The 14969-nt window shown below is 42.7% G+C and overlaps 2 protein-coding genes across 2 annotated transcripts in view; one reads left to right on the forward strand and one right to left on the reverse strand.

The window, feature by feature from the left end:
- Positions 1-975: 975 nt before the first annotated feature.
- Positions 976-14969, reverse strand: part of LOC115624417 (protein espinas) — a 36054-nt gene continuing 22060 nt past the window's right edge. Inside the window, exons 4-9 of the mRNA XM_030519168.1 lie at positions 14680-14821; positions 14269-14616; positions 11462-11575; positions 10997-11125; positions 2748-2951; positions 976-2468 (exon numbers count right to left, since the gene is read on the reverse strand). Of these exons, the coding sequence (XP_030375028.1) occupies positions 1008-2468; positions 2748-2951; positions 10997-11125; positions 11462-11575; positions 14269-14616; positions 14680-14821 (2398 nt within the window). The 3' untranslated portion in view covers positions 976-1007. The remainder of the gene's footprint in view (positions 2469-2747; positions 2952-10996; positions 11126-11461; positions 11576-14268; positions 14617-14679; positions 14822-14969) is intronic.
- LOC115634371 lies at positions 8174-8794 on the forward strand. The gene is made up of 2 exons (XM_030532048.1): positions 8174-8581; positions 8642-8794. Exons 1-2 carry the CDS (start codon positions 8282-8284, stop codon positions 8792-8794), a joined length of 453 nt encoding a protein of 150 aa, XP_030387908.1. The 5' UTR covers positions 8174-8281.

Here is a 14969-nt window from a genome sequence, read left to right on the forward strand (position 1 = left end):
TTTACAGTGGCCCAAAACTTTGCTTTGTCGTTTCGAGTCATAAATTTTGTGCAAATTTCTATTACAAAACTTTCGAAAATTCTGAGACATTCCTTTGCGTTTTATTATACAACATAACTGAGTGTGGTGGCAAATTTCGCTTTCACGCTCGGTGAAAGCTGAAAATTACATAAATCTGTGTGACGACAAAATACTTAAACAAAAGAATTTATTTCCAACATAAACTGCTGAAATTAGTAACAGCTAGAAACGATGTCAAGTTGTAATTAATATTGGTATTTTTTGTATGCTTGGCTATTTAAAATTATTGCACATTTTGGACGCGAAAACTTTCGCTTTTCGTTGGTCAACAGTAACATATGGAAATTCATTAAGTATTGGCAGTTGGAATTTATTGTTCGTTGATTGATTGTGTGTTTTGTTTGCTCGTTGAAAAAGTGACAGTTTCTTAGTATTTAGTTCTAGACCTAGAATATCGTATAAGTTCTATAAATTGTAAATGCAAATATGTATAGTTCTTCTTCTTCTTCTGATATTTATGCTTAGCTTTGTACAAAGTTGTCGTAAGGGAGTGTTTCAATGGCGCACAGCAGGCGAGAAATGGAAATTTCTGTACATCTAACTCGAGTCGCTCGATTGAAACCTCACAATTACAAGATGCCGATGCAAGAGAGTAACTTCGATATGTTATTTACACTGCACTGTACGTCCTTGATACGTATAAATGGATATAGCAAATGAATTCGATTCGATTGAATTTTGACTTTGCTGGCCACTCTCTCCACACTGCATTACTTCTTCCTCTTCCTCTACACGCTGTAAAGGCGAACGCTCCCGTTCTGATGATTGCTGCCCCCACGATGCCTGCCCAAGCCGAAGAAGTTCCAGACGCGTCGCAGGCAGCCGGGCTTCTTGTCGGGCAGCATCAGACTCTGCTCCTCCAGAATGGTGTCCAGTATGTAGTAACTGCCCAGATTCAGTGGCGGCGGTGGCAAAATGGGAGGTGGTCATGATATGGTGCAGTTCTTGCTCTCATGCAGAACCGTCGAGACGCTGGCGTGTGCGATGGGACCCACACTTGAGCTCATGCCACCCAGGTCCCCGGCTAGGGCCAGCTTCTTCTTGCGCTCGTAGGCGAGTGCGTCATTGGGAACGTAGGCCACCCGAACCCCTCCGTAATGTTTGCGGGCGGGCAGTCGATAGACATAGTCGTCCATGTCGCTGGAGGAGCTGGAGGAGCAAGTCGAGCATATGCTGGCCACATCGCAGTTGTCCAGATTGTTCAGCAGATTCAGTGCACCGCTGCCTGCCTGCGTCTGCGCATTGTGTAGCCGCAGATTGGTCTGGTTGATTTGCATCTCTGAGGAGCTGCGAGATTGGTTGCGTCTTCGGCGACGCCGCCGCGCATTCGAGTTGTCGGTGTAGCTCTTTGAGCGGGACATGGTGTCCTGCACGCTGTGAAATCGTACCTCCTTCAGCGGCCGATTGTCCAGCTGTCCTGCATCCTGCGGCTGCCTCTCCGCATCGGCATTATCATCGTCATCGTCATCTTGATGATCATTGTCATTGTTGCAGTTGCGATTGTGACGCTGTTTGCTGGCAAAGAGCTGCTCGTACCCATCGTGTGGAAGCTCGCGCACTGGTTCGTTGTCCAGCTCCAGCTCGTTGGCCAGCTCTTGGGTGCTCTGCGTCATATCCGAGACGCTCGGCGAGTTCAAGTTGATCTTGTCTATGCTCTGATAGCTGTGCGAATCCTCTGCCTTGGACACCAGCATATCCGGCATGGAAGACGTAAGCTGAGTGTCACCAAAAATCGACTTGTCGCCGGCACAAATATTATCCAAGCTGATGCCCAGCTCGGTCAGGTCGATGGGCGGAGGGTGCGCGGGTCGGGGTATGCCTGGCACACCGCCGCCCAATAATAAACCTGCTACTCCTGCCGCTTCCATTCGTTTGCGCTCCTGCCGCTCCAGCAAGTCGCCCGCACTGCCCATGGCCTTTGCGCTCTTGCCACGCCCACTGGACTCGCCGTTGCGACGTGGAGAGCGCGCAATCTGACTGGAGGTGGAAGCGCGATGTGTGGGTCGCAGCTGTGATCCTGAGCTGGTGTCCGACGGCGTTGGCGGTTCGCCCTTGCTGCACGCTATGGAACAGTAAATGGTGCCGCGCCTCGGCAGGAAGGGCCGACCCAGCAGGGAGCAGCGACACGTGCAGCACGAAAAGCACTGATCTGTCGCATGCCAGTGCTGGCCATCATGACTCATCTGGCCCTGATCCACCCCAATGACCTCGCCGCAATAGTCGCAGTACTCGGCGAACATGGTGTCGAAGCAGCCCAGACAGTAGGGCTTTCCATCCCGCATAATGTACCGCTGGCCGCCCAGCTGATGCTCGCACTCATGGCAGGCAAAGTGCTTCATATGCCAGGTGCGGCCCTCAGCCTCGGTGCATTCATCCGAGAAGATAATCTGCAATAGAGGACAGGGGGAATAATGAATATCTAAAGTGTGAGTTCATCGCATTTTTCATTTCCTAGGGTAGATGGATGTACAATCTAAGATGTAGCTTTGAGAATGTTCATCGAAAAGCTGCAGCCGGCAGATGAATAATGGCTCGAATTTGTCTAAATAGGGTGTTTAAGCAATGATGCTACTAGCTGGGTATTACAAATTCTAACTGGCTCTACCTGCGCTTGTTTTCTAATTCTAATTACACACTTATTGTCATCAGCTATGAATCTGACTTACCTCATCGCATGCGGAGCAACGCGGCTTCTGCGTCTCGGCATGATGGCGACCACAGTAGAGGTTTCCATCGCGCTGGAAATATATTAGGTCCACCAGCAGCTCCTTGCACACGCTGCAGACAAAGCAGCCGGGATGCCAACACACTTGGGCGCCCAAACGCTGGGCAAAGACCACAATGTCACCGGCCGAGAGCTGCTCCTCGCACTGTCAGAAAGGAAGTACAAAAAAGAAGGGGAAAAGTTTGAAAAATAGAGATAAAGGTGAGTGGTAAGCTCGGAACGTACTCGTATAAATAACAGAAATATGCTAAAGTTTTACAAGCAGACGTTACGATAAAAATCTGCAGCGTCTGCTTTGCTTTGCTTTGCTTTTTACGCTTCTAGCTGTTGCTGTTGTAGCTACTGTTGTTGCTCTTGCTGTATGCCAAATATTTAAACGACTATAAATGCTAAATAACGGTAATAAAACGCTTAAGCCCCGAGGCACAGGCACCAGCACCAGCACCAGCGCCAGCATCAGGACAAGCGAACGTGCGAACCCAAGAACGCCCTCCCATCCGCCCGCCTCCTACTCAGTCGCTCAGCCGCTCTGCGGTTTTGCTTTTTAAAACGGAAATAATGTAAAAATAGCTGCCGGCTATGTGCGCACGCCAAGTGCTCCCTGGAGAGTTGAGAGAGAGCCGCTGCACAGGCAGAGGGAAACTTTAAAGCGTTGGCCAAGCGACGGCCGCAAGGAAAACACGATGACAGCGACAGAACCAGAGTCAGAGTCAGAGACAGAGCCAGAGCCATTGCTGGAGACCGATCCAATGGCAGGCACTGCGGTAGCTGTGAGGAACCGCAGCTTTTAATGACCTCAACTCGTTAAAGTTAAAGGCGCGCATAATGAACTCATTTTCTGGTCCTGCCCATAGCAGAGGCGTCAGCATTGCGGGCTTCTGAATAGGTTGCTGAAATATCAAGAACTCTATTTGTACGATAATGCGTGATAACCATATGGTTAGCCGCTCTTTCACATCATTATAAGATTTCAACAGTAACTACAACCGCATTATTAATTCATTTCCCACATTTCTTAAAAGCCAATTTCTCGAAATACAAACAATAAAGACTTTATATGAAAAGCTCAGCAATATATGGGATAGATTAAATGTAGGTTTATCAGATTGGCAGTTAGATATGAGATAGTAACAGAAATATATGCTATTGATAGTATTTAATATCGAAGGAGTCAATACCAAGACGGAGCATGGTTTAAAGTCTATTGAAAAGTGTACAAAAGGCGGTGAAAGCTACTCGACCACAGGATGTGAATATGCTAAAAGAGTTGAAGAAAATCTACAAAACTTATAAGTGAACATTGGAAAGGGTTGTCCAAAACATACATCTCTTATTGTGATTTCAAATAGGAAACATGAATCTTCAAAATAAAACTTTCTAAAAAAAAATAACGAAATGCAACTGTTGAGGGCTGTTGCTGTTTTTCTAGAAATGATTTATTTATGTTTTATGTTAAACTTCTGTTGTAACTTCTAGGACTAGAATGACATAGCATTCTTGCAGTTCGAGGATTATGTTCCATAACACTCGCTCTCTCTCTATTAAAAGGGTATGAAAATTGAGTGGTTGGTTTAAACAATGCTTTGGAAGCAACTACTGGCCCCAAAATTAATGATCTTTTTTGTGAACTTTAACTTTTATAACCATGGACGGCAATTACTGAAACTGCGCTGATATACGACCACTCTGTATGCTCGGATTGCGCCACATAGTACAACCCCCCTTTAATAAATACAGATGCACATACTCGCACACCCCGAAGAGCCTTCGCCAATTTGCGCCATTTGCCCCACCACTTGTCTCCGGCTTTATTCGAATATTTCGCGCAGGCAAATTACCTAGACTGCTCCATCGCTGGCCGCATAAACCGCAAGGAGCTGCAAAGACGCCACTGGCGCCGCAGTTGCCTCTTCTTAACTTTCCAGGCTATTAAACCTCAGTCTGACTCGTCGCCGTCGCCGTCGCAGTTGCTTCGCTCAACACGCAAATGTCCCACGCAATCAACATTTACTTTTGCAAGCCATTAAGCATTGACAGGCGGCGTTTGGGCCAAGAGTCGCGTCTGTACTCGTACAGGGTTGATAATTTCCATGGGTACGCAAAAAGAACTAAGTAAGTAGCTACCATTTGGGGGCATCCACCACCTCCTCCTCCTCCTCCTCCTCGACCACCCACACCCAAAGCCACTCGGCATGCGTCGTTAATTGTTGCCAACTACGCACACAAAATTTATCGCACGGCAAGCGCGCGCTCTTGTGGATGGAAGGAGTTACCAAACCACAACGAAAAAAGAAAAAAAAAAAACAGAAAACAGAAAACATAAAACCACAGGCTGCGCTACTCACTTGGCTTAAATTAGGCCCGCAATGCTCAGCATCTGAACTGACGCTAATGACTTATTTGGTGAGCGCCAAGTCTGTTGCGGTTCCGGCCACGCCTTGGCACATGCACTTTGCCTCGAAAAGTTTGCCGGAAAAGCGCTTTAAGTAGTTTTGTGGCGACGACAACGACTCGACCACGCTGCAAGTGATTCGGTTTCTGTGGTGGCAAAGTTTTCTAGCCAGCACCGAGCACCAATTAGAGAGGAAGACGCACAGGCAGAGGGAGACAGAGATAGAGATGCCCCAAAAAATCTGTGCAATTTATTTGACATTTTTCACTGGGGCCTGACGGCAACAATTTCATTAAAATGGCTACCGTCGCTCGTGCTGCGTTAAATGTCATGTAAATAATAACAATCGCTGCTCATTTATCTTATCAATCCAATTAATCCAACTTGCTAAGACTCAGGCCCAGTCTGCGCAGCTCAACCTGCACGAAATCACAGTTCGTCCCCTTTGGCCGCCCTCGGGGCAGTCCACACAATTATGTTATTGACAAATTGTCGCTGGCTGCTTTCGGCGCGTCGCCGCCATTGTGTCTAGGGCAATGGCACCTAAAGTGCCACCCGCCCCCCCCCCCCCCTCCCTTTCCCGCCTCCACACCTTTCAAGCAAATAGGCAGCACTGCGCTGGAAGCCTGCCCCAAATGGAACTGCGCTAACCCATTGCATGTCTGCCTCAATCCCAATCTTCAGCTTCAGCTCTTGCCCGACAAAGTTTGTGCCAGCCAAGCAAGTCAATTTCCGTTAGCACGGCACGCTTCCCGGTCAGCCGAAAGGCAACTGCGTCGACTGAGATGGAAAATACGACGGTAGCTCAAATTATTAATGACGCTCGTTATCATGCCTTTTTCAGTACATAAACTTTTCTCTTCCCCATTGGCGCCGTGGTAGTGGCAGAGTCAGAGGCAGAGGCACCTTTCCGGCTTACCTTTTTTGCTCGCCACCTCGAAGGCTGCCTTGCCTTTTTGGGCATGCTCTGCGAATAACAACAAAAATATACACGAGTATACGAGTATATAGTATGATTTGAACTCTCTGCTGTTGCTTTTCTTATAATTATTTCGTCTTTGCCTGGCCGGCTTTTAGTGCTCCCGTCATATCCTTGTCAACTTTTGCCATCTCTCTGTCACATCCGCTCATCCCACACACCCAGCTGCGTCCTCCATTGTTGTTCGTGTGGAAAATCGGGATGCTGTGCGATGCGGACGGGCGGTCGGGCGGTCGGACACATCATTGGCAGTTGTGCTGCCATTGGCGCTGTCAGTTGGCCGTGGCTGTGACACACGTTTTTTGGCCACATTGCGACTCATTTACGCTTGACTGAGTGCTTTTTGGCAGCGTCATTCAGGATCATTGCGCGTTTTCATAAATTTTTCTTTATAATTTTCGTTTGCTTTTTTCGCCTGTCCTGGCTCGATGAGGATAAGTGCAAGGCGAGGGTTGTTGATGCTGCTGCTGCTTTGTTCGCATTTTAACGTCCGTTTAGCAAGTCAGTTATGGTTTGTGAATTTTAAACATTATTTTGAGTGGGCTGCGTGGGCGGGGCACGCCGCTGGGTCGTGCCACATTAAGGCAGCTCGGCGTACCGTGAAATCCAGCTTACTTTATCAGATTTATTCTTCTTTAAAGGAATGAAATTTCCGCGATCATTTTCCTTATCCTCTGGACAGCGAATATAAACAAATATGAGCATAAATCCTCCACGTGTAGTCAACAGAGAGTCAAATGTACATTTAATTGAACAATCTAATATTAAATGTGAAGTGCAATTCCTCACTCCACTGCACTTTTTTTGGAAATTGTCCCCCAATTTGAATTCATGGCCAAAACTGTTTCAACATTTTATTCCTGCAATTTGCCTAGAAATCAAAATGTTTAGCTTTTAGAGCATTGGTCTAGGTGGTCCTACTATAAAACAATAACATAATTGAAAATTTTTTTTCTGAATATACATTTTTCTTTTAAGAGTCCTGCAGCCAAGCGTGGCTTGTGATTAATTACTACCCTTTAAAGGATTGGCGACGCAACCTCAACACCTTTAATCCAAATATCAATTTTCAACATTTTATCAAAAATATTTTTCTGAATTGTTATAAATTATTGAATTGTTAATTGATGATGAAGGAATATATTATTCAGTTTATAAGGAATATATGTACAAAAGATCCAATTGCAGCGCAACAAGGCAGGACTATTTAACAGTGAATCAATCGATATGTGTCCTTATCAGGTCAGAAATGTATGCAACAAACTTACAAAATTTGAATGCATTTATGAATATGTGAAAAAATCTCTTGCACAACGCCCACAAGTGGTAAGAACCTATCAAATTATTCTTCTATAATTGCCAATTTCGATACCAACTTGGATTACGTTTTGCTCCTGACCTCGATATTACATAAATAAGCACTTTTTATTTCCAAAGATTACTTTTAATTTCTGTAGAATTTAGAATGGTAATCGAAAAGACAAACTTCCATCTTTGTCTTAGACACGCTCGTGTAGAACTGTTTCGCCAATTTTTTTTAGAATATAGCTTGGAATTGTGGACAGTATTGACTAAATTCTGGAGAAAAATAAACAACAGAAAAATAGCACGAAATCAGTCTATTTTCAATATCTACGTATCGTACGTTCATTCAGACGGACAGAGATAAATTATGGATTGAATTGTACCTCAGACTCCTAAAATGTATGCCTATTTAAAACAAATATTTGTGACCCAACCCATCTAGTTGCGGAGAGACTGGCACTGACTGAGTTAAATATCCCTGATATATCAGGGAAAATCGAGTATGAAAAGATTTTAGTTTTGATAATGGAACTTTTCCACAGCCAAGTTATTAAAAATAATAATTGATTTTGTGAAGCGTAACCAAAGAGCAATAGTTTTGGTTTATTTAGTTTAGTTGTTTAGTAAAATTAAAACAATTCCCCAGAGAAGACTGACTATAATGCGCATAACGCTTATTATTTTTGGACTGTTGGCAATAATGTTGCTTAGCTCTAAGCAAAATGTAATTTTCATGAAATTGAATACAATCGAATACACATAATTTTCAATCCCTTTTCAGCACGCAGCGTTCTTCAAAATGACGAATGCCGTGTGCGAGTCCCTCAACAAGTCCTGGGTTGTCACAAATCAGTGTCGCCTCAAAGCCGTGCAACGAAACAAGACGACATTGAATATTGGACTCACTATCCTTCATCCGGCAAACGACATATACATGAGGCTTCAACTACTGAAGAGAGCGAATGGATACAAGCCCTTCCTTGTGGACTACACCATAAACGCTTGTGAATTCATACGGAGACGCAACCAACCCGTTATCAAAGTGTTTTTCGATCTCATCAAGGACTTTACGACGATGAATCACTCGTGCCCCTATGTGGTGAGTAGTTATTTAAAAAATAACATATTGAGGTCTATTTATATGATTCTGTCATCCAAGGGTCCACAAGGAATTAAGGATTTATACGTTAATCCGGCCAAGATACCCGTTCCTCTGCCAACTGGAGAATATGTTGTTGTGCAGACCTGGATGTTTGATGCAAAGCCGCAACTTTATTCAAAGGTCTACTTTACATTTATCGAAGACTTTTAAAACAGACTAAATGATATTGTAATGATAATTGTTTAAAAAGTGGTTGTCAATAAATAAATAGAAACCTAAGAAAGTGACACTAAAAAACATTTTTAGGTTCAAAATTTCGAGCTGTAATAGAAAATAATGGAGATAATGACACTATTGCAGAAGTATCCGAAATTCTCCAGAGTAGTATGAACAGCAAATTTGACTTTCTTGTTTCCCGAATTATTACCTCCTTTTTGTTTCTGAGAATTAAATACAAGTTTCCCTTCAATTCCTATTTACAAAATTTATAGCTTAAGCCAAGTTAGTTTAATTTTAACAAGAAATAACACAACAGCAAGCTCGTGATGCCTGGAGCCTACATACCAAGTTTAGTGAATTTCAGCTCAACCCTCTCCGAATTTCAGGTCCTATCTAGACAGGCGGACATGGCGTTTTCGATTTATCTCGTCATGCTGATTAAGAACATATTTATATACAAGTACTTTCAGAGATGTCTCCTTTTGCCTTTTACATACCTTGAACAAACCTAATATATCCTTTTTATCGTGCGGGTAGAGGGCATACAAATAATTAAGCATCATATATAGAAAGCTTGTCGGGCAAAAAATATGTTTTTAACCTTTGATATAAAATGAACATTTTCATAACAATTATAAATATATTCTTACTCTCTGAGGCTTAATGGCTTTTAATTGTTTAAGCTAATTTAAACCACGCTTAATTGCCATGAATTTGTGAAACCACAGATCCTTTTGCGAATATTGAATGTAGTGTTGATTATACTTATCTCCCAGCACAATATTATAAAAAACCAGCTGCGGTAATTGAATCTGATTTCAATATGCAGATGGATTCTTCTTCATTAAACGTCTGAGAATGTTGGCTCTGCCTTCTTAAATTAATTCAAGAAACCATAACGCCATATCAATATTTGACCAACTAACTACTTCCAGTCCACACAAATCACACATAGTTTATGGCTATAATTATCTCTATTTCAACGAAATTACGTAAAAACCAGCTGGCGAGTTAAATCACGGCTTTAAGGAGACATTTTGGGTTGCACTTCATGAGCGTAACAGACTCGACCTTCTCTTCGAGCAGTGTGCCTGTCCAGACAGACTCGCAGAAGTAAAAGTGGAAGCGTGCGGCATAAACTTTTTAATAAGTTCTACGAGTGGAGAATGTGCGCACAATAAAATCGAGAACTATCATCCATGGAGGGACGAACAACTGCGTTAGCGTTAGCAGAAAATGGTTGGCCAACACATGCCCAGAGACTGCCGGCTAATAACGATGCAAATTTCGCAGGGACGTGCGTGCGGTGGGACGCCAAAGTTTCAGGGAACTCACACAGAAAGGGTAGCGCATTGTATAGACTACAGATACTGCTCTATATTGGAAGTATAGTACGTATAGTATAGTACTATACGTAGCGAACTGCTACTACTTTATGGCATTGCTATGGCACTTTAATGCCATTTCGTAAGGTTGTGTATATGCACATTCACTTTTCGCTCCCCAAGTTTTCTTGTGTGTGTGTAGAGAGAGGGGGAGGAGTGGGAGGGGAGGGGGGGAGCGGGTGCTACGGGGACGCTGCAGAAAAACATCAACTTCGACTCTGAATGCAGTTGCTGCTGGCAGCCGGGCCTTTTGTGTTTCCCAAACAAACCAAGTCGCTGCAATTGTTTTTGCAACAACGTTTTTCATTTGCAGTTTCCCTGCTTCGCTTTTCATTTTACTGCCACTGTGCAGTACACTGCAGCACTTTGGCGTTTGCTAAAAGTGTACTTAATGAAATCTTTTTGTCATCTTTTATTTGAGACGCTGCTGCCAGCTAGCACTGGCAACTTGGCAACTTGGCACGCAAGCGACGCGACGTTTGAAAGTTGGCCCTTTATGCCAGGCACCCCAGCCCCCCTCCCCCCCCCCCCATCGACCATCCCATCCCTTCAGCTCCCGTCTGGCGTCTGGGCAACGGTTATTGTTTTTGGCAGGGCCATTGTCAATTTTTTTTGCTTTGTCTTCCAAGGAAAATTTATAAACAGCAAACTGTCAAACTTTTGCCAACAACTTCGCCCTGGCTATGAAGATGAAATCGAAACTCGCGCGCTCTTCGCCTTTTCTTAATAATAAAATGTAAATTTTTTGCACAACAATTAGAATGGAAATATGTATTCCATAGAAATGGGAATCTTTTCTGGTACTTACACCCTTGCAGGGCCTCTCGTCGGACAGCAGACGAACGGCTCCGCGTCCGAGCGCTTCGCGTTTGCGTTGTGCCGAGAAAATGCGCAGCTCCTTCCGCTCCTCGTCGCTCAGCGAATGGCAGTAGCGCACCTGCAAAGAGAGGGGCGGGAGGGAGGGGGCAAAGTTTGTTGTAAATTTTAATTAAAAGCTCTGTTACAGCAACTCAAAAGGCAGCAGCGGCAGCAATGGCAGTGCAAGTTTTTTAATCTCAAGACGTGAACAAAAAAGGCGGCTACTACTTCGACTGAACTTTGCGTGGCGCACTTTGAATGTTTGTTGGCCAAGTCTGCTGCTCCTTTGGTTGCTTTTCAATTTTTACGACTTGGCGCCACCAACTGCATTCTTATGCTGTTTTTTTTTTTTTTCTTTTGTATGAGTCGAAGGGGCTTTTGTCGTCGTCAACGTCCTCTTCTGGCTAATACTCACTTCGTTATCTTGCGGCGGCAGCTGGTGCAGCAATTGTTTCACGCGATACTTCTCGCCCGGACTGTTGACGTAGGGCACTTTGTCGTCGGGCAGTTGGCTGAAGTACAAGCGAACCTGTTAACGAGCAGAAAAAATATATATTATATACAAGTAGAGGAGAAAGAATAGAGTCGAGCAATTGCATAAAGTAAGTGTGCGTTGATTGGATTATGAGCAAGTGGCCAGACTACTACTATAGTAGTCGAAATATTGAAGTACCTCTCACGCTTCAACGCGGATGGCATTATAGCCCCTTCAGAGTCTGATGCATCTGTCCACATATTTCCATTTATAAGTATTTAACGAATATTTATAAGACCTATCGGCTCTGCATGTTTATTGTTTCATTGCTCCGCGATTAGCTTTACAGTTATTTGAACATGAGTGAAACTTTTCATTTTTCACAAAATAAGCTGCAGAACTAAGAAAACACTTCAATTAAAAATTAAATTAACAGCAAAAAACTAGCAAAAATAAGCCATTTAGATTTTTTTTAAAATAAATTTTAATGTTTAAAATTAGTTTCAGTTATTTGTTGCAAAAAAAAAATGCTTTGAAATTTTAAATTTTAAATGAAAATCCATGTCCTTAAAAGTCCATGAAGAATATTTAAATTGCGAAACCTAGACATTGAAAACACTTCAATTAAAAATTAAATTAACAGCAAAAAACTAGTGAAAATAATGAATTTAGATTTTTTTTAAATTTTTTTAAGGTTTATGAAGAATATTTAACTTGCAAAACCTAGCATTGAAATCACTAAAAAAACACTTCAATTACAAATTAAGCAGCAAAAAACTAGCAAAAATAAGGCATTTAGATTTTTTTTAAATAAATTTTAATGTTTAAGCTGACTTTCAGTTATTTGTTGCAAAAAAAAAAATGCTTTGAAATTTTAAATGAAAATCCATGTCCTGAAAAGTCCATGAAGAATATTTAAATTGCAAAACCTAGACATTGAAAAGCCTTCAATTAAAAATTAAATTAACAGCAAAAAACTAGCAAAAATAAGGCATTTAGATTTTTTTTAAATTTTTTTAAGGTTTATGAAGAATATTTAACTTGCAAAACCTAGCATTGAAATCACTAAAAAAACACTTCAATTACAAATTAAGCAGCAAAAAACTAGCAAAAATAAGGCATTTAGATTTTTTTTAAATAAATTTTAATGTTTAAGATGAGTTTCAGTTATTTGTTGCAAAAAAAGATGCTTTGAAATTTTAAATTTTAAATGAAAATCCATGTCCTGAAAAGTCCATGAAGAATATTTAAATTGCGAAACCTAGACATTGAAAACACTTCAATTAAAAATTAAATTAACAGCAAAAAACTAGCAAAAATAAGGCATTTAGATTTTTTTTAAAACGTTTTTAAGATATATGAAGAATATTTAACTTGCAAAACCTAGCATTGAAATCACTAAAAAAAACACTTCAATTACAAATTAAGCAACAACAAAAAAATAGCAAAAATACGGCATTTAGATTTTTTTTAAAATAAATTTTAATGTTTAAGATGATTTTCAGTTATTTGTTGCAAAAAAAATGCTTTGAAATTTTAATTTTAACTGAAAATCCATGTCCTGAAAAGTCCATGAAGAATATTTAAGCTAGACATTGAAAACATTCCCAAAAAATATAATGACCATATACTTATTTCAAAAATCATAAAAAAATATTCAGTAGTTTGGCGTGGGGTCTGAAAGGGATAGGACAGTTGAACTGCAGTTGCGATTAAGAGTTCCATTATAAATGCCCCTAAAATGTATTCAAACAGACAAGCTAGACAAATGTGGCTAACTAATGACAACTTCGAACGAATTAATCACAGTTCAACTCACAGAGCGGTAAACACTTTCACTAAAATGTTACCGTCGCTTTGTTTTTCTGCAGTTGTCTCCACCATGCTCGTATTGTATATCTTTGCAGCGATTTGCGCGGGCCATTAGTTCCCAACAACGACAACAACAATAGCTACAACAACAAATGCGACACACGCCCGCTACACATTGCCGTGCAACGGTAGCCGCCCACAGGCGGCCAGCGTTGAACACGTTGTCAACTTTAAGGCCATTGCTGCTGGCGATTTTGGGTGGGACACGAAGTCGAGATTTATGTTGCCCGTATTTATATCGCCAGCTGGCCAGGCGTGCGAAAGTGGAAATGTTGCAAATGTCAGGCTGCTATGAAAAAATTGACCGAAAATTCAGCAAATAGATTTGAGCATTTTCCCAGCCATGGCCCATGCGCATTGCATAAGCGCGGCTCGAATGGAAAACGACTCTACATGTTGGCTCGCTGACTAATGGCCAACATTTCCTCGTCTAATTGCTACCAAAACTAGCAACAATTTAATTACACACGCTTTCGCCTGCGATCGATCGCTTTTCGATTCGGCTCGATAATTTTCGAGCCAAAAAAAGAGCTGATGTAATTAAAGCGTTCGTGCGATTTCCTTAAACGTGCATGTGGCCAGGCATTAGAGACTATACTATATTCGTAGTATACTCGTATATAACAGGATTGCTTTTGATTTCGATTGGTTTTGGCCAGCCGGTGTGTGCAATGCTGGCGAGCTAATGGAGCGTGGAAATTGAGCGAATGCCAAACGAAAGCAAAAGTCCCATTCATACGAGCAGTTGAGCAGCAGGTGGTATTGGAAATTATAAAGTCAACTATAGTATGTGCTTGTATGTAGTGTGGCTCCCTGGTCGCTTGTTTTCGATTTCACTCTAATTAGCTGTGACAAATCGCCACATGTGCCCTCACCTGATCCGGTCGCAGACCCGGCGGCACCCACGTGTACTCTTCCAGAGCGCAGCCGCTGTCGTCATCCGACTGCGAATTGCGCTGAAAGTCCAGTTGCTGGTGATGGCTGTGATGGTAGACGCTGACCGAGGCGGCCGTTTTGTAGTTGGCGGTGCGCAGCGGCGAGGAGACCGAGTTCAGGGGCAGGTGCGAGGGCGGCTGGCAGTGGCGACGCTGCATTGGGGACACAAAGTGGGAGGGCGTGCCGTTGCTGCCACCACCATTGCTGCTGCTGGCGGCCGACTGTGCATCCAAATTGTTCGCGTTGCTGCTAGTGGTTTGTTGTGGCTGTTGCTGCTGTTGTTGCTGCTGCTGTTGTTGCTGTTGTTGCTGCTGTTGTGATCTGGAGGCCAAGTCGCCTCTATGGAGCGCATAGGGGGCCGCACCTCCAGCCTCCAGGTGCAACAGCTCGCTCTCCGTCTGTGTGTAATAACTGCTTGGCTGTTGCATGTTGTGAGTGTGGCGTGGTGCTGGCGTGGGCTTGTATTTGCCGACTGACTGATTCGAGAAAGTGCTGCAATGAGAAACAGATGAACCACAATTAGATATGTACATATATAGCTATCGATATTTGGACTTATCAGCGTTTTAGCTTCAACACAAAGTGAAATAAACAGTGAATTCTTACTAACGTCTTTAATTGCTTGCTCAAGAGAATCAAG

Source organism: Scaptodrosophila lebanonensis, unplaced genomic scaffold, assembly GCF_003285725.1.
Source record: "Scaptodrosophila lebanonensis strain 11010-0011.00,11010-0021.00 unplaced genomic scaffold, SlebRS2 tig00000001-arrow-pilon, whole genome shotgun sequence".
NCBI lineage: Eukaryota > Metazoa > Arthropoda > Insecta > Diptera > Drosophilidae > Scaptodrosophila > Scaptodrosophila lebanonensis.